General features: G+C 41.0%; 2 protein-coding genes across 3 annotated transcripts; both read right to left on the bottom strand.

Annotated features, from left to right (window-relative positions):
• Window positions 1-609: 609 nt before the first annotated feature.
• Window positions 610-5,731, bottom strand: stap2a (signal transducing adaptor family member 2a). The gene is made up of 11 exons (XM_078263545.1): window positions 5,372-5,731; window positions 4,520-4,591; window positions 4,285-4,404; window positions 4,145-4,201; window positions 3,906-4,057; window positions 3,686-3,817; window positions 3,510-3,579; window positions 2,644-2,746; window positions 2,431-2,526; window positions 2,222-2,350; window positions 610-2,056 (listed from the first exon to the last, which is right to left on the bottom strand). Exons 1-11 carry the CDS (start codon window positions 5,477-5,479, stop codon window positions 2,001-2,003), a joined length of 1,095 nt encoding a protein of 364 aa, XP_078119671.1. The 5' UTR covers window positions 5,480-5,731; the 3' UTR covers window positions 610-2,000.
• A 92-nt stretch (window positions 5,732-5,823) lies between these two features.
• On the bottom strand, window positions 5,824-17,264 carry LOC144526231 (endophilin-A2-like). 2 transcript variants are annotated; one of them, XM_078263543.1, is made up of 9 exons: window positions 17,047-17,264; window positions 13,797-13,865; window positions 12,243-12,459; window positions 11,927-12,060; window positions 11,507-11,665; window positions 10,952-11,055; window positions 10,407-10,540; window positions 10,227-10,283; window positions 5,824-8,421 (listed from the first exon to the last, which is right to left on the bottom strand). In XM_078263543.1, exons 1-9 carry the CDS (start codon window positions 17,089-17,091, stop codon window positions 8,234-8,236), a joined length of 1,107 nt encoding a protein of 368 aa, XP_078119669.1. In that variant the 5' UTR covers window positions 17,092-17,264; the 3' UTR covers window positions 5,824-8,233. The 2 variants fall into 2 exon arrangements, with proteins under 2 accessions (XP_078119669.1, XP_078119670.1); XM_078263544.1 differs by lacking the exon at window positions 10,227-10,283 and having other exon boundaries at window positions 17,047-17,261.
• Window positions 17,265-18,174: the final 910 nt, after the last annotated feature.

Raw genomic sequence — 18,174 nt, 5'->3', positions numbered from 1 at the left:
AGTAGGTATAATAATAGGTACAGTGCAATAAATAACTGCCAATCTATGGCACAATATTAGCAAAAACCCATCCGAGCTCCACAAAAGTTTTTATTTATTTATACTATTTTCAAATTTCACAAATCAAGAGAAATGACAAAATAAATAAGAATTTAAAAAATAACACAGTCATAAAAAAGAAGAGGTTAGCTGTCCCCATATGAAAAAATACTAGTACGGATATTTGAAGTTTCCCCTGTAATAAAGGAAAGGCCACCAACAACATTTTTCCTGGTTTGAGAATTAGTGTAGCATTACGTATCATTGAAATGATGAAAACAATTTCATTAAAAAAAAAAACATGGAGAAACTGTTTATTTCCAATATAAATGTATTTGCTAAAAGTGTGTTTGATCATGGTAATTATCTAAACTGAAGGAATACGGAAAACATAAAAAGCAATACACTAACCTCCATGTAAAACTGTAAAAAAAAAAAAAAGAGACTCATAGAATTGATTAATTCCAACATGATCTAATCTCATTCGGCTGTTGTCACTCTGGGGTCGATCAATGACCGGGTCCCCACAGCCTGACATCCTTCAGGAAACAAAGAAGTGGACAAATCACATCCATGCAAAACCATTTAATGTCCTTGATATCTAACAAACACTATACTTTGATAGTGATCAAGTAGACACGACACATCATGTACAAACATACAAGAAACTGTTCATTGTAAGAGGACACTTATAGTTGATCACAGTTTGTTACTAGTACTCAGACACTTCAAATCCATTGGCCAATCGACAGAACAAATGTCAATGTAGAAATACTTATTAATTAAGCACCTTCAGACCTGTAATAAACTATAATTTTATAATTAAAGGTAGAGAGGTAGGGCTTGGTGTAATACTGTGATAAAGCCAAAAGTCTTTGCCAGGTTCAGTCTGCAACATAAAAGAATTTTGTACTTTTGTTAATACCCAAAGACTGTAAGGTTTCTGTACCTTTAGCTGACAGTTAGAGGGCACTCTCACATATGAATACAGTAGATTGATTTTCTTGCAGAGGAACAGAAACCACTTGCAGTTTTCTTTCAGGTCTGTCTGAGGACCGATGAGCCATAGCACCATACAGTAGCACGCACACAGTAGCAGAGAATAAGGAAACACTTTAAAATAAGCACCAACAGTACGGTTAAAGTTGAGTCATAAATGAGCCACAACAGTGTCATTGAATCAACAATACGTGAATGGTTACTTTATCAATCACAAATAGCACTCATGAGTAGCAGGCAGAGATTGTCCAATTTTCAGTTTCTAGCAAGCTCAACTGTATTCAGACGATTTGTTCTTTCTTTTTTTTCAGTCAGTTACATGTGGTGAGGTGAGTGAAGAGAACTGCTGAGCTGAAACCCGAGCATGCCTGGCTTATTTTACTTTCAGAGCAGATAAAGTGTCTCAGGTCAGAGTTTGTCGCTCCGCTGTTGATCTTGGCAGTCTGTGGTTTGTTTGTCCTTCCGAGAGTTGCAGCGGTAACATCGGTAGCTCAGACAAGGGCTCAGACGAGAAAACATCAGGCTCAGTTGGTGGTCCTGAACGTGTCAGTGCTTCACCGATAGCTGCCAGTCATATTGATTCAGTGTGGAATGTACTCTGAAGGAAAATGTATTTGTTGTGGCACTATTTTTTTTGCTCAGTGGCACTTTGTAAACAGCTTTATGCAAGTGGACAAAGCACTAGTGGATTGTTACCCTAACCAAAGGCAGGCAGCCGTTTACAAGGTTTTATGAACCTAATCCAGTGTTTACCAGCCATTCATGCTCTTAAGGAGCTAACCAGAGTCCATATAACCATCAAAGTCCAACATTTTGTATCTCCCTACGAGGAAGTGGCGGTATTCGTACTCCCTTGTCTGCCACCTAGAAGGCACAGGATGAATACATAGCTGCGGTGAGAAGGAATTTGGCGCTGAAGATATTGAGTATGCTGTGACAGGAGGTTGTTCCTTATGAAAACATCACTCCTGACTGGCTCGTCTCTTCTCCAGCTTCATTTTGAGTTCCTCATTAAGTGCTGTGGGAAGACAGAAGAAACGCATCATGTTAGTTCTGCTTTTATGTACAGTAGATCTACGTGTTTCTAGATCATTTGTTAACTGTATTGCTACTAAATGTGTGTTGTTTATTTACTGTAAATCAGGGTGGACTGCAGCAGGTGAGCGCCGCATTGTGTACTCACTCTGTGCGAGAGGTGAAGGGGAGAGGATGAGCCGCCTCATCGGGTTGGTGGGCGAGGCCGGCACTGGTGAGGTCAGGATACGGCGGTCGGGGGCGGGAGACCTGGACAGGGGGCTGCCGGGCCAACGATCTGCACCAGAATATAAGCAGTGATCAGTATTGCTGTCTGTCTGCGACTGTCTGCATGTGGTTTAGGTGACCGAGACAAACCTTGTTTTGGAGGCAGGGCAGGAGCCTTTGGCAGGGGGCTGGAGGGGGCAGTGTGCAGGATCCTTTCTCCATTCTCATCATTGGCAGAAACATATGCTGATGACACAAACCGAATTTAACATGGTCAGCCTCATTGATTACTTGCAAGAAAAACCCCATAGACAGACAACAAAAGAATCTTGAGAATGTGTGTGTGCTGCATGGTCGCCTCACTGATATTCTCTTCGTAAGGCTCCTCCAGTAGGAAAGGCTGCAGAGTTCCTGCTGTCTTCTCTACCAGAGCGTCGATGACCTCATGCAGTGAAGCACAGGGAATCTGGAAGAGAGAACCTGTTGTATTATACGCCTAAAGATGATGTTTACATACAGTCAGACATTGTTGATTGCCATCATCTCAAAGCATTTCTCAAATGTTGTTCTATATTTCCTCTTCAAATATTGTAACCCTTTGCGTGCCGAGTTGTTGCCAAAAAATCCTCAAAATTGACCTTTAGAAAATACATGAATATATGTGAAGATACTAGCTATATTTACTTCTGACAAGTTGTCACTTCAGAAGTTTTTTTTTTCTGACACCAAACAGGACAGAGAGCCTTTTGGAGATTTGCAGAATCAAATATTCATCTCTCCACTTAACAGATCTGTTATGTTTTCTATCTTTTCAAATATCTAACCCCATGACAGGGATGCATCGATCAAATATGACGGTTTTGTATTGTTACCAATACAATGAAGCAGATCAGGTATTGGCCAATGTATTGCGTACATTAACATTTTTTTCTTTATAGGGGTATTATAAAAGTACATGTTCCTGCAATCAGTCACATCAGTTACGACAAACCATGGACTCAAGTTTTTAGTGGCGTGTTATGCAGATTATAAATCTAGGAAAAGCACTGGTATACAATACCCTGATTTAAAGTATTGGAAACTGTATCGGGAGGGAAACTGTTAGATTGATGAATCCCTAACCTGAGGGTTTTCCTGTAAAAACACAATCATGACTCTTTATACAGAATGATTCCACTTTAAGAAATGTTGTAAGATTTGAAGAGAATCTGCAAGTGTGAAACACTTACAGGATTTTCTACATCAATGACATAACCACCTTGGTCCCTCTGAGTCACACGGTAATGTCTGAACACTGACCTGGAGCAAAAGAGAGAAACACAAAGCTTGTGACATTTGCAGTGAATGTAGCGGCAGACTCTTGACATTTGCAGCTGTAGTGCTCAGATGTTCAGCAGTTGTTTACCCGTTGAGATCCTGCCGAGTAGTGACAGCCAATGAGCACCCATCTCTGCCTGGCCGGAGCAACATGTTGCCACAGTCCGGGTGTCTCTCTAAAAGGACTTCAGCCTCTGTTCGAGACACCGGTCGAAAACACCTGCATGCCACACACACACACACACACATTATTATTAATGGCCATATAATCACACATCACACACAAACTCAGAGAACGGAGAACTCACGGTGGGATCTCTCCTACTAAAGGCACAGAGAGGGGCGAGGGAGGAGCGCGCGTGGGAGTGCGGGTTCTCCGTCTGGACCTTTCTTTGTCCACCACCTCCTTCAGCATCTGCAGCTGGCCCGGCAGCAACGTGAGACAGGACGGTACGTTCAGCTGAAAAATGGACAGAGAGGAGAATATTTTTAAGATCGCACGAGGGAGATACAGATTGATGCAGGTGTGCAAAAGATGAATATTTACATCTACAACGGAGTAGAGGAAACCTTTCCACAGCTCCCTTGATTCCAAGTTAGGTGCCTAGAAAAGATGATAGCACTGTTACACCTTGCAAAAAGTGTTTAGTGTGTGTGTGTGTGTGTGTGTGTTTTGAGTGGCATTACTGTGAGTTTGGTCTCTCCATCCTTCATGCGCAGGATGAGTCTGGCTGCCTCCAGGTTTCTGTCCCGGCTGCAGTCGTCCTTCAGGGACACAAAGCCACTGAGGTCCAGCTTCTCCACATACTGAAACACACACGCGCACACACACACGCACGCACACACACACACACACACACACACACCAGTGTAAACACACCATGATGCACAAACACCAAAATGTATACAATCTGAAACTTACATGACTGTCCTTGGCATTATTGAAGAAATACAAAGAATTCCCACACAGACAGGTCCAGAGACGCCTGGATGCCTGTCACACACAGAAATAAGGTTATACACTTTTTTTTTTCTTCATGTGTGTTTAATGGATATTTCCTGTCCCAAGAGATGAATAGGAAGTGAGCCACAGCTGCTGTCAATCTGTGGCCATGGATCAGCGCAATACCCTGCACCTGAGCCAGGCTCATATTACATGTCTGTATTGCATTAAAAATGAGCCTAATGAGAGCGTGGGCCTGGGGGGAGGGTATCCCATTCTGTATTTGTTACCTTATATATGAATAAAAAAAACAACATGCAAAAGAGTTATTGAGGAAAATTGTCAATTTTAGCCTACTCTATGCAACTTTGTATTTGAGATATTTGAAATGCACAGCACATGTCAAAAGAAGATCATTTCTCTGGGTCAGCATTGCATTCTTGGTGAGGAAAATGTATGGCAGACATACAGATTCCTACTTATTAAAGATACAGCCACAGATCGATCAAGTGATGGGATTTAAATGACATGCAATGTTTTGACACCAATCGAATTTCCGATTCATACATTGTGATTCGTTCATAAATCGCTGCACGCTTTCCCTGCCAGATTCTTGCAAAAAACAGACTAACAGCACAACAAATCGGTGATCCCCTATGTAAAGCAATCCCCACCAGCACCAGGGTACAGTCTCGCCTCGCCCATTCTAACACAATAAGGAAGTTGACAGCTCTCTGGGAATGGGGGATCAGCCGGTGTGCGGTGCACATTGACCACCGCTACCCGTAGTTTGCATTGGAAACAACATGGCACTGCGCCGGGCGAGCTTACCTTTTCTTTCGGTCCTCGCTTTTCCAGGTATCCTTCGTAGTAGCAGGGTGGGAGCTGCGCCCGGGGTCCCCCTGGCCCGGAGCGCTGCCTGATGGGTGCAGCCGCCATGAGTGTCGCTGGCTGGGCACCGAGGACAAAGGGGCGCTGAGCAATTCGGGGAGTGACACGCCTTCCCCGATGAGATAGTGCTGTGGCAATAATCCAACAGCTGGCTGGTGTAGCCTGCTGTGTCTGGGGATCATGCAGATGGGTGGTTGTACAGATTAGACATTGGATGGTTGGGGGATAAATGTATATAGATGTTTATTGAGAGACAATTAGAAAAATCAGGTGCATCTAAAAAGAGGATCCTATGCCTCTGATATTTTCTGCATCAGTGTACACACTATCTTGAAATTGTATACATTTAAAACGTCCAATTCAGTTGCAGGGCTGTAAAGACACACGGGGAGCGAAATTACTTAATATTTATTTAAAGAAGCGAATGCAGCATCCATTCCCCTTTACATAGTAACAAATATATACAATACACAGAACATTACACTTAGTACAGATGTAGTCCATATATCCTAAAGTTAATCCAGGATAATCCCACTTTTTGTCTCCCCAGTGTCACAGTTACAAAAATAATGCATTGCTTAAGACAGCATCTGTAATGAAGACACATGCAAAGCAGTTATATTTTTAACACAGAAAATTCCATTAAGATTGTACATAATAAAATAAAGCTTTAAAGTCTAATAATACTTCATCAACATTGCAAAGTTGAGACACTTATGGATGCAATATGAGCCATCACAGAATGTAGTGTAATAAATGTCAGCTGCAGCGTTTAGACAACTGTCAGCAGCGGCACACAAAAATTGATGATAGCCCTTTGTTCGATAACATTATTCATCACCAATATTATACAAGCTGAATAATGGCTCAACCTGAAGCCCTGACCCTGTTCTCCCCCCTCAAACTCCGGGCTTTTGATTTAGTGTAATGAGGCTTGTAAACCCACACTGAACTATACAGTTACTACTCAGCACAACTGGTACCCTGGCCCTATACATAACATCAATAACATAGGAGACATGCAAACATAACATTTAGAAGGCACATACTATGATAAAAATTAGATAGATAGATATTCCAGGAGACTCCAGAGGCACCATGGGATGGGGCAGATAATGAGAGAGGGGGTAGGGGTACAGGGGCAGGTGGTGAATAAAGACCAGTGGGGGAGGGAGGGCATAATCCACTGCTGTGTGCCCTTCCCTGCTGAAAAGACCTGTCTGTTCCACTCCCAGTTTTAACAGAGATGGGAGAGATGAATTAGGTGGGGGGCAGTCTAACAAGGGGATCATGACAAGAGGAGAAAGTTGGTATTTCAGTGAACAGCAAAACCTCTCACAGTTCGTAGTCAGCTTTTAAAAGACTTAATTGAAACTGAAACCAGCAATTGTGCACAGGCCTTCCTCATTATAAGTAAATTCTGTCCACAATAGTTTGGAGATAGTTATGGAGCATTGTCTGTCAGGTCCGGTGCGCAGTGTTAGCCTGAAAACTGAGGCAGGTACAAAAACACCCAATACACATCAGAAAAATTTCCATGCTCCAAATTATAGTTTAGAGTTCTAAAGCCAGGCTTACCCCAGCACGATGGGAGAAAACAAATCACAGACTGAAAATGCATCAACAAACAGTTGGGAAAAGCCCACAAAACATTGTGAGTGACACTGCCAGCAGTATCACTACAGCCTGAGAAAATAGAGGAACTGAAGGACACTTATGCTTATGGCTTTAGTGTAGTGCTACAAAATATTTGGGATGGGGCTGAATCATGTTACATTGTTGTGGGTTGCACTCAAGTGGAAACAAATGTTTGCTTTTCTTTTTTAAAATGTGAAGTAAACATTTTCGCTAAAAACATTTAACTTCATGTTGCAGATTTGCCCACATCTGGCTGTATGAAATATGTTTATGTAACGTCAGTCTCGTCCAATGTGGGAATCAGCTCTAAGAGGAGTGCAGTGAGAAACATTGGAAGGGCTATCAGTAAATTAAATAATTGACAACGTAGCAACAAATAGTGTGATAAAGGTTATAAAACTAAGCACATTTATGGACGCCCTCCAATTCTTTAGACTCAACTATAAAACAACTGTTTTGGTGTCCAATGAACTGCCGTTTGTAAAACTGTAATAGCTAAGAATGATCTCTAGATGACCACCAGATGGCAGTGGAGGATAGTCTCATGGACAGAAGGCAGCCAGTCCTCCATGTTGACTCTAACCGGTCCATGCTGACAACAGTACTAAAGCCTGAAGGCACAGAAGTGAAAACTGGGAGTGTCGAAAACAGTGCTTGGAAGAATGCATGTGTATACATGCATGTGTGCAGTAACAATATGAACAATACACAGAGCAAGAAAGGTCATCTTGTGAATATAAGAATAAACTAGTTGCACTTCTTAGTGTTTGTGGATACTGCTGGACATGTCATTACAGATGTCATTCTCTCTTGGTCTTTCTTCATCAGTTCTTGTGATGGATGTGTAGTGTACAAAGTGCACAGGTGCATAGAGAATGAAAGTAAATACTTAAATATTACACTGTCAATTTTCTGACTGAACATCCCCCTGTCCTTACTGTTTTTAAAAATCCATTACATCTTTTAATCTGACAGTATAAAAAAAAAAAAAATCTCTTTACTCAAATAACTCCTAGGTACAAATTAGGTTCCTGTCTTGATATGTTTAGTCTTAAATTGCAATAAAGAAAAGATATATTTTGGTTATTGAGAGTTGATCATCCACTACCATCCCCCCTTTTCATCCTCTCCATCGTGCTGTTCACCTCTTGCCTTGCTGTTTTTTTAGTGTGGCAGAGGCACCACCACTTCAACATAGTTGTTGGGGAAGTATCCCGATTTTCCGCGAATGGCTCCCTCGAACCAGTTCTCATCGATTTGATTGACCAAGGTGATGATGTCACCCTCGTGGAAGCCCAGCTCTCCTTCGTTCTCTGGCTCAAAGTCATACAGTGCTTTACAGCATGGCTCAGCTGCACAGAGAGACACAAAAAGTGGAGAGATGCAAAGAGGGAGAAAGAAAAAATACTGTCATTTTGTGAAAAGAATATTTGGTTATTTGCCTTCAATAAGCTTAGTATATCCTGTGTCACCAGTATGTTTTCCAATAGGACTCTGGAATAGACCATATAGGTTAGTCGTCAATGTGGTTAGGGAGATTCCTTCTGAAGCTCAAGATCAAAATCAATGTACTGACACGTTACACTGCTAAACTATTTTATTACATCCATAATGACCATGTTCACGTTTTAGGCCAAGACATTTTTTTTGTCCTGCTTGACTGAAGAGGTGAATGATCTAAGACTCACCCCCTCACCATATATGTAAAATGGACAACGTGGCATGTAGTGACTTTTCTCGAGGTTCAGAAGCTTCATCAGTTAGTTAACAGGCATACATACAGATAAATACAAGTCAGTAAAACCATAACTCCAGGTAAAAACCCCTTTGTTCTTTCACAAATATGTGCTCATTCATGTGTAATTACTTCCACCAACTAATCAAAGTATTCTCGTAAGCTTAGAATCAGCCATTCAGAATCATTCAGAATACATACGAGCGAGTCGCTCAAATGACGGCCGCCATGTTGCGCCTCCATCTTTAAAATACATTAGCCAAAGAGGGACATACCTCTGTCTTTCGCAATTTTACACTCAGTGGCACCGTGACGAATGCCAGGGAGGGGGGAGAAGATTACTCGAGGACATGCAACGGAGTCGCCAAGGAAGTTAAAAAGAGAATTAAAACAACAACAACGCGACAGGCAAAGCAACAAGACCAAAGTTAATATTGGAGTGGCTTTTCCAAGATGGAAAGAGCTCATAAAGAGCAAGGATTTTAGAAAGGGACGCTGAAGTTCCCTGCTTTCTTCTCAAAAGGTAATTCTGCCTATTTGTGTAAATTCTAAGTTTTATAGTTGCTTGGCTAACAATAGCATGGTTGTGCATAATGCTAGAACAACGTCTAGGTCTTTTCCTCGCGTCAATGATGAAAAAGGATTGTCTACCTTTGGATTTTCCCTGGCAGACAACTCACGTCATGTGCAGTTGTAACACAGACAGCTGCGTGTAAACGATGGAGATACTAAGAGCTAATTTCGGTTTCATTGACATTGTTCATACTGCTCAGAGAAATATATTAAAAACACAAACCTCCGTTGCTTCTCTCCTGCGCTGTAAAGATTGCCTTACACTATTAATCTCGTACAATATACAGAATAACGATAGCACTGATACTGATACTAACATTAGCTTGCATATGTTTGGGAACCTGATAGCTGATGTTAGCAATGAAATGGTACCAAAATAACGTAAAACTATTATTACACTGGAAGGAACACTCACGGACGAAGTCGTACTTCTTGGAATAATACGGCCACCGTAGAGGAGTTAAAACTCGCTCGGAATGGGAGGGGCTAGAAAGTAATATTCAGTTGTCATATGCAATTTCACCGCTAGATGGGAGAAATTCTTACACAATGTTGGTCGACAACTTTGATTGAAACGGCACAACCACTGATCACTTAAAACAAAGCTAGTACATGGTTTGCTGATATTTCTTTATACATACGCAGTCTTGGTCAAACAGAGTAATATGCACACTCAAACAAGCCCCGTCTTGTTCTCGGAACCTGACAGACTGGACACAGTGGACCCAACAACACCGTTCAATGTTAGTCAAATCCTTTGCCATCACACAGACATGCATACACCTCTCTGCCACACAGATGTGCGCCCGAGTGAGTGAAAGTATAACGTTATCTTCATGTCTCACTCACACCGTCTGCTCTTGATGGAGGTTCTTTGGAAGGATGGACCTGGATATTGTGCTGGCGCTGGTTAATGTCGCAGAAGGAAAGACACACGAGTCTTAAAAATGAGATGGACTTGCACAGAAGGACACACACACACACACACACACACACACACACACACACACACACACACACACATATTACCAGAAGAGTAAGCTGGAGGGGTTGTTGCAGCTGGTGAGTATCCTCCGTTAGAGTTCTCTACCTCTCCATAGTCATAGGATGGTCTGGGTTTGGGTGTGTATTCGCGCCTTGGACGAGACTGAGCGTCATTCACCCTGCACATAATCAGAATAAAAAACATCACCTCTATGAGCTCACAAGTAGGAGATGCACCAATACAGATATGGACAGATTTAACAAAGAGATTGTTAATTGATTTTATTGTGGGCTATAATCCAATTACTACAACTACAAGTAAAATGTCAAAAGCAAAACAATGCCAAAGTAAAATTCATATTTAATTCCTGTAATGGGGGAAAAGGGGATTATATAAAAATGATAAAAAAAAACAAAGATAATTATCCAAATCTATATAAAAAAAAAATGTGCCCAGCAGAAGCTGCCGCTTGTAATCAGATGGCAAAAGAAAAGATTTTACTGCTGAATCATCCCTTGTCACGAGCCAGAGGACACAGCCTCAACATACAAAAGGCATGCCATCTTCCACACACGGTCTTGGCACTGACCTTTCTCTCAGTTTGTCAGAAAGCTCCTCCAGGACCTGTGTGGCCTGTCTGTGGTACTGCAGCAGAGACTCCACAAAAGAAGACAGCTGACTCACCTGCTCCACCTACATGAACACAAAAACTATTTTAGAACCAGACCAAACACAGAAACAGCAGTGGTGTTTCAGAGAATTCTTCACTGGTTAATCATTTGCATTCCGGTCTCCTATTATACCATTTGTTTATCATTATGTCATAAAAACTTCACTCTGAAAAATCTCATAATTACAGGTATGAAAATGGTAAATAATAAGCAAAACAGGTTTGACAAACTCACACTAATGCAAGTCACTGGGGGGATTACATTACACCACATTATAAAACTTTTACCTGGTGTGAACTCTACTTACCCATCAAACCAGCCATTAAGGTGACGCAGTATTTCCACTGGCACTGATTCAGTTGATGGCTTATTTATTACATTGTCTATTATGAATTATTAGCCTACTTTATTGGCAACAGGATTAATTGAATACATTTTTTTTTAAAATCAAGATTACTCTATAGGTTACTCACATCTGTTTCCAGCAGGTTGTACATGGAGCCTTCAGCCATTTCTTTGGACTCGTGGAACTTCTCCAGGGCCTGCCTGATCTCGTCATCTTGGATTTTACCTTGACGTTTCTTCTTATAATCATAGTCCAGACGGCGGCCCTCTAGCTTCTTCAGGTGGTACTGAGGGGGTGAAAGAGTTGGGATTGGGAGGATGAGGTTTCACAAATGATATTATATAAGTAATCCAAGCATTTTTACTTGTGTATGATAGTTTGAGAAAAATGCTAGATTTAAACAGTTGCATGTCATTTCACACGTATGCACCAGGACAGTAAATACTGTTTTCTAAAGTTTCATATCGCAGCCGACACACAGACTGTGGAGCTCATTAGTCAATGCCTGGCCTGTACGTGCAGAAGCATACTACCTCTTTAATTCTACCTGAATGTCTTTGATATCCTTCTCAGCGACGGCCTGCAGTGGGTCAATAAAGTTCTGCTTCACATCAATATCCAGAGAGTCTTTGATCTCGGCCATCCTCTTCATTGACTCCCCAATGTCTGTTAGAGCCCCACCTGCAGTTCACACACATGCAAAATACCAGCATTAGGGAATGTGGGACATCGTGAGGCATGTTAATAATAATCGTTAGCTCTATACTAAGATTCATGGGCACCCCGCTAATCAAACATACACCATACCATATATCTCTCTTTCGCCCTATATCTTATCCTTTAACTGCCTTCACTGTTCTTACCAAAGTTGGTGTCCTCGCCCATATCCCGTCCATACTTAGTCATGCACTCCCCCAGGAGGCCCTCAGGCTGAGGGTAGCCCGGACTCTTGACCTGCCCACGCATTTTGGACACTGTGTTGAGCATGGATAGCTTAGCTCTTGTTGCCGGGTTGGGCTGGAGGTACTCTGATGTTTTATTGATGACTTCCACCACCGCTTTGCTGGTAACATCTGCTCTCTGGTAGTACAGGTTAGAGAAAGACAATCATTTATATATGTGTGTGCATATGATGAGTTTTATGCCTCTAAGAGTGTGAGTGAGGAAAACTTGGGTAACATCAATTAACTAGTTTAACTAAAGTAACAAAAGAACATATTCTACATGTTTATACTTATCCTTACTCAAAATCCTCAATTTGAAAACATTTTTTAAAATTTTCTTTCTTCAATAAATATAACTCGCCACTTTTGTCAACATAAATACATGTAAGCAGCAGGCTCATTCAATAAGGGCATAAAATAGTGATGAAATAATAATAGTGTCCTTAGGCTAGGGCTGCACGATATTTTGTTTCATATAGAAAATACCGTAAGCTGCCGCTGACACAGTGATGCACATGCTTGTCCATGGGTAGTGAAGCTACAGTAGTCAGCGTTTTATGTTCGCTGCAAAGACAAACTAAATCACCTGATTAATGCAACGTAATCAGGACATAACCCGGCCATTTTTCACCGCAGAAAGTTGCTACCAGCCAGGCTAAAGCTAATATAGTTAGCCTAAAGAAACAAGGCGTCTGTCCCAACTAACGTTACGGTTCGGAGCGGCGACGCTGGAAACGTAACACTAATCTACAACGGCAGTCTGTTTCTGATAGAATGTCATTTACACTGATCTAAGTGCTCTTGGATACACAGTTTGTTGAAGAGCAGATTACAGGCCTGCATGCACAGCAAACCACCAATCATGATCTATTTTAATAAATGTATCAAACAACCAAAGCAGGCCCCGCTAGTCGACCACAACCTGAGGTTTAGAGGACGCAACATGCATGCATTAGTAATACCATTCACTTTAGCCTGGATTGATATTATATGAATACAATGGTGGCATGTCAGTCAACTAGTGTATTTCTTCCTAATTTCCCTCTCCAAACTCACTTCAGAAGAGTAGTCACAGTGTTTACTTGCTTTGGTTTTTGTAAAGCATTAAAGTTCAACAAAGACTGGTTCACATTAGAACATTTCCTTTTTCATTTTTATTTTCTTTGTAGATGCACTCCCCTACAAAACCATCCCAGCAGTTGAGAATAATTTTGTATTTCTAAATAGGGATATTTATGGCCTCTTGTAAAAATGTGTCTTTTTTTCATATCGCAATATATATCGCAGGGGAAAAATATATCGTAATGTAAGTTTTTTCCAATATCGTGCAGGCCTACCTTAGGCTTAAAGCAACATCATGCTACAACAGAAACAAGGCTCTGGAGTTATTGGAGATGTTTAGATCCCATTAGCTGGAAACAATCCTACGCAGTAACCACTAGATGTTACTAGACTAAAATGTATGTGTGTTACCCTCTCGAGGTCCTTGAAGTCTTCATCCAGTTTGGTTCCCTCTGCACCTCCAACCTTCTCACTCACCAGCTGTGAACACAGAACATTCAGAGTACTGAAGCCAAATGAGTGAATATTTCTAGGCTTCCACATGTTGTGCTCCGTGACTAAATTGACAATCTACACACATGGTCATATGAGAAAATAAACAATTGATATGAAACCCTTGAAACTTGTAATCATAATATTGTGGATATTTTTGTTAACTGTCTTCCACTGCATTTCCAAGTGGGAGGCCAACTACAGAACATAATTTCTGGAGCTGATAGGGGACCAGAGGTTTGCTCAAGGACACTTTAACAGGGCGAAAACCTGTTGTCAAAAGGGATTTAACCGGACCTTCACAACTACACTGCGGTCTGTTTCCAAACTTTAATGGCTATTTAACCATTTCCGTTTTTTTTCTGGGCCTGGTTAACACAATTCTCAAATTCCAAGACATACCCATGTTTCCATCAGTGGAGGAATCTCAAGTCTGCGTGAGGGAATGAATGCTGAAAACTGGACTTTCCGCTCTACTGAGAGCCTCTGTTCCATAAGGAATTCTATTAAATGGTTTTCCCTTTTTCCATCAGGTCAGCACACACACTGCAGTTTCGTACACTACAACCACGTCCATGGATACTTTTACCAAACACACACACACGCTAACTTCATCTTGCTCTCAATTCATAACCTGACTCACACATGGCACATACGTTCTCCATTTCTCATCCAGAGCAACAAACTCTCAAATCCAGTCCAGTTGGCTGGCAGGCCAAACAGAGACTCATTGTGTGTGTGTTTTCTCATTTGGTTGAACTTGGTGCAGCTGTCAGCACCACACTGCAAATAAAACTATGACCAGATGGATCAATCAATCTCTTTAGTCTATATAATAAACAGGCTTGGTAAAGTTGTTTTGTATGAAACAGTCAGTGGCTCTGAAAATACCCTAAGCTCCGTTTGCCAATTGATTTATGGGATATAATTCAGCCCCACATGTTCCCTAATTATGAAGTCTAATAAACAGCATTTTAATTGCAATTAATGAATCTCTTGGTACCAGATGTGAAGATGTGGCATGTACTGTAGATGTGTGAAATCCAAACACAAACACACTTTCAGCTCCCCATCTGGCTTCATGAATGCCAGCACTCATTTGTTTGTCCTCCATGACTAACAAACCTGCCCGTCCCGGCCTGACTACGGTATGTCATCTACAGTATGTTGAAAAACTTGTTTTAGTTGTAGGTATATGAGCTTTACATAGAATTGCTTTAAATTATGTTCTACCCAGTTACTTAAAACAGCTAAAAGCTAAATCTAAATAAGTAAACTAAAAAAAGGGGTTTAAAAAGACAGCGTCATAAACACATTTGATGGAGAGCATGTGGGTTTAGTCTTGTTGGTCAATGACAAACACAACATAAATGACATGATGAGGGATAAGATAAACAGCAATATTTAAGACCCTGTGCACCATGTCAGCTATAGATTGGTGGATTAGCAATTTAGCTGACTAATCTGTTGATCATTTATTGAATCAAGTATATTTTTATGACGTGTATGATGTGGAGCTTCTTAGGCAACTAAAGGAACTGATTATCCTCCTCCACCCTGTTTTATTTCTTTATAGCCTGAATGGCTTGTTGACCAGGCCTGTGCTAATAGAGAGCAGGGTGTTCAGTATGTTAACAAATGGAAGCTAATATGGAATATAAGATTTTTGTGCACTCATCCCTGGTTTGATATTATTGCTGTATTGGAAACGTACTGACTAAATCTGTGTCTATTGGAAGATGGTTTGAGCAGAGTATTCACATAACTAGGATTCCATTACACACCCACTAAAAAAAATAGAGAGACATCACTTGCATGTGACATAGTGTTAGGCCAAAGCAAGGACCTGTTGCAAGGCAGATGTCATTAAAACATAAGCCACCTGTTTTGCAGGCCATGTCTTGTTGAGCTTCATGTTTGTGGTGGAGGGTTTATCCTGTAACTGTCTCAAGAGCCAACAGTTATATTTCTTTCCTAAGAGGGATGAGCGCCAGTTGAAATTTCGAAGCACAAGACAAACCTGACTCAACAAATCCAGATTTTCAGACTACTTTTTTCCAGTTTTACATGGATGCTACGTCTGTCACACTGATAGTGTAACAAGAAAATTGGGAGATGTATTTCAAAATTAGATGTTCAGCTATGGTACAGTGTCGACAAAGTTAAAATCAGGAGCATGGAATATCACTATAATAGTAGCTGATTCAGGGCCTGTATGGCACTGTGGATCCTTTATATGTTGAGAGGTAAATACTTGACTAGAGATCATGACTGTTCTACCATACATTAGAATAAGTGTTGAAATAAATTTAAGTACACATAAAAATCTTAAATATATATGTCATGACATTATCAATGGCTCACAGGTTCAGTTCTGTTGTTGGAAACATAGGAGACACAGCTGAGAGATGACTTTAAACTAGCTACAGTATCACCACAACACATCGACAAATTTGTCCTGAGAGAAGTGTTGTGTGAAAACATTGTGTAATCCAGCACTTTAGAGATAGCAAACATGACCATCACTTTAGGGTATTAGCTAACACTTGAGTGAAGTATCTACCTGCTGTTTAACATAACAGCAAAACACGAAGAAACCAAGTACTAACCATCACATACAGTATCTCCAACGAACCAGAAACTCCTTTTAATGCCTGACTTCTGTGTCAGTCATAAACTTAGTTGATCTTATACTTACGTTAATTTAGTGAAAATTCAACATATTTTAGTGAATATTGCTATTTTGAACAAAAACCTACTATGAAAGCCAACGAAAAGTTAAGGTGCTACGCTAGAACGTTAAAAACGCCAACTTGCTAACTCTCTAGATTAGCATTAACGTTAGTTAAATTAGCTAGCTAAGTAGCTAACGTTAACGTTAAGGGGGTTGGCGTTATCTTTGAGCCACAACACATTTGACAGTTGTTGAATAGTTTAAAAACAATATAACGTTAGCTCGTAACGTTATACTTTTCAAGTGTAAAGCGTTTCATATAACGTTAAGTTAAGTAGCGTTAGTGTTTTATCGTTAACGCTAACTACCCATAACATTTTCACTTTGGTTAACTAGCTAACGTTAGCTTGAAACTAGCATAAACTCGCAATAAAAGTAGTTTTAGTTAGCTTAGTTAGCTAGCTTTGGCTAAGCTACCAGAAGTCGCGCTCTTACCTGACTCGCTTTGTAAAATTGCTTCCTTAATCCTGCGACAGACATCTTGCACCGTCAATGTTGCCACCTGGACCTCGACGGGGAAAATGTACTTAAAAGTAGTTGCTGTGCGTTTGTAGTTTACAGCAAAGACAGACAGCAGCCGAGCAACACGTCTTCAAACTTTGCACCGTGGATGTGAAACTTGCTAGGCAACCACAATTTCCTGGCCCCAGCTTCATGTGGGAGGCTCCTCCATCCTGGTGGAAGTGGGTCAAAGCGCGCGCGCACGGACACGGACACACACACACACACACACACACACACACACACACACACACACACACACACACACAAATCATGCATCCAAACATCCTTCTGTCTTTGCAAAATGACACAATGAATTAATTGCTGACACATTGATGTCACAACTATACTATAGGCGCTTTCAACGGTAACAACAACAACATATAGGCCTATAAATATATATATATATATATATATATATATATATATATATATATACATACATACATACATATAGAAGAATGGTCGGTTCAGGAACGCAAAGAGCACAGATGCTAGCCTAGAAATCTAGACGCACCCGGCAGCAAATTTAATTTGCAGCCAGGGGTCTCCATTGGCTTGCGAGCTAGAAAAACCAAACTCTGGTCAGGCCAATCACATCGTGTATAGAGTCAGTGGGCGGGCTTATGGCTGCTGCTGCTGGGAACAGCGGTCTTCTGGAAGACTTGGCGTTAAGCTTTACTTTGAGAAAAGAACAAAGAACGGCACTGAAATCATTCTTAAGAAAGGAAGATGTGTTCGGAGTTTTGCCGACCAGATACAGCAAAAGTTTAATCTATCAACTAGCTTCGCTACCTTCTTCGTTGCTCTGCCTGGTTTGTAGCTCTATCCTATTGCGTGCAGAGGGAATTTGAAAGACAACTGTTTATCCCGCCCCTCGGATTGAGCCCTGTCAATGGTGAGTTCCCAGACCCAACATCTTGATGTGGGTCTGGCTTGTCAGGCTACGCAGATGCGGTAGTTTTGTCAAACTACTGCTTCCAAGGTAGACATGAACTTTTACATTCAACTTTAAATGTTCGACAATAATATTTCATTTATGATATATAACGGAGAAAAACA

The sequence above is a fragment of the Sander vitreus genome, chromosome 12 (genome assembly GCF_031162955.1).
Source record: "Sander vitreus isolate 19-12246 chromosome 12, sanVit1, whole genome shotgun sequence".
Taxonomy (NCBI): Eukaryota; Metazoa; Chordata; class Actinopteri; order Perciformes; family Percidae; genus Sander; species Sander vitreus.
The sequence above is the reverse complement of the archived record's forward strand: the minus strand, read 5'-3'. Positions and strand labels throughout refer to the sequence as shown.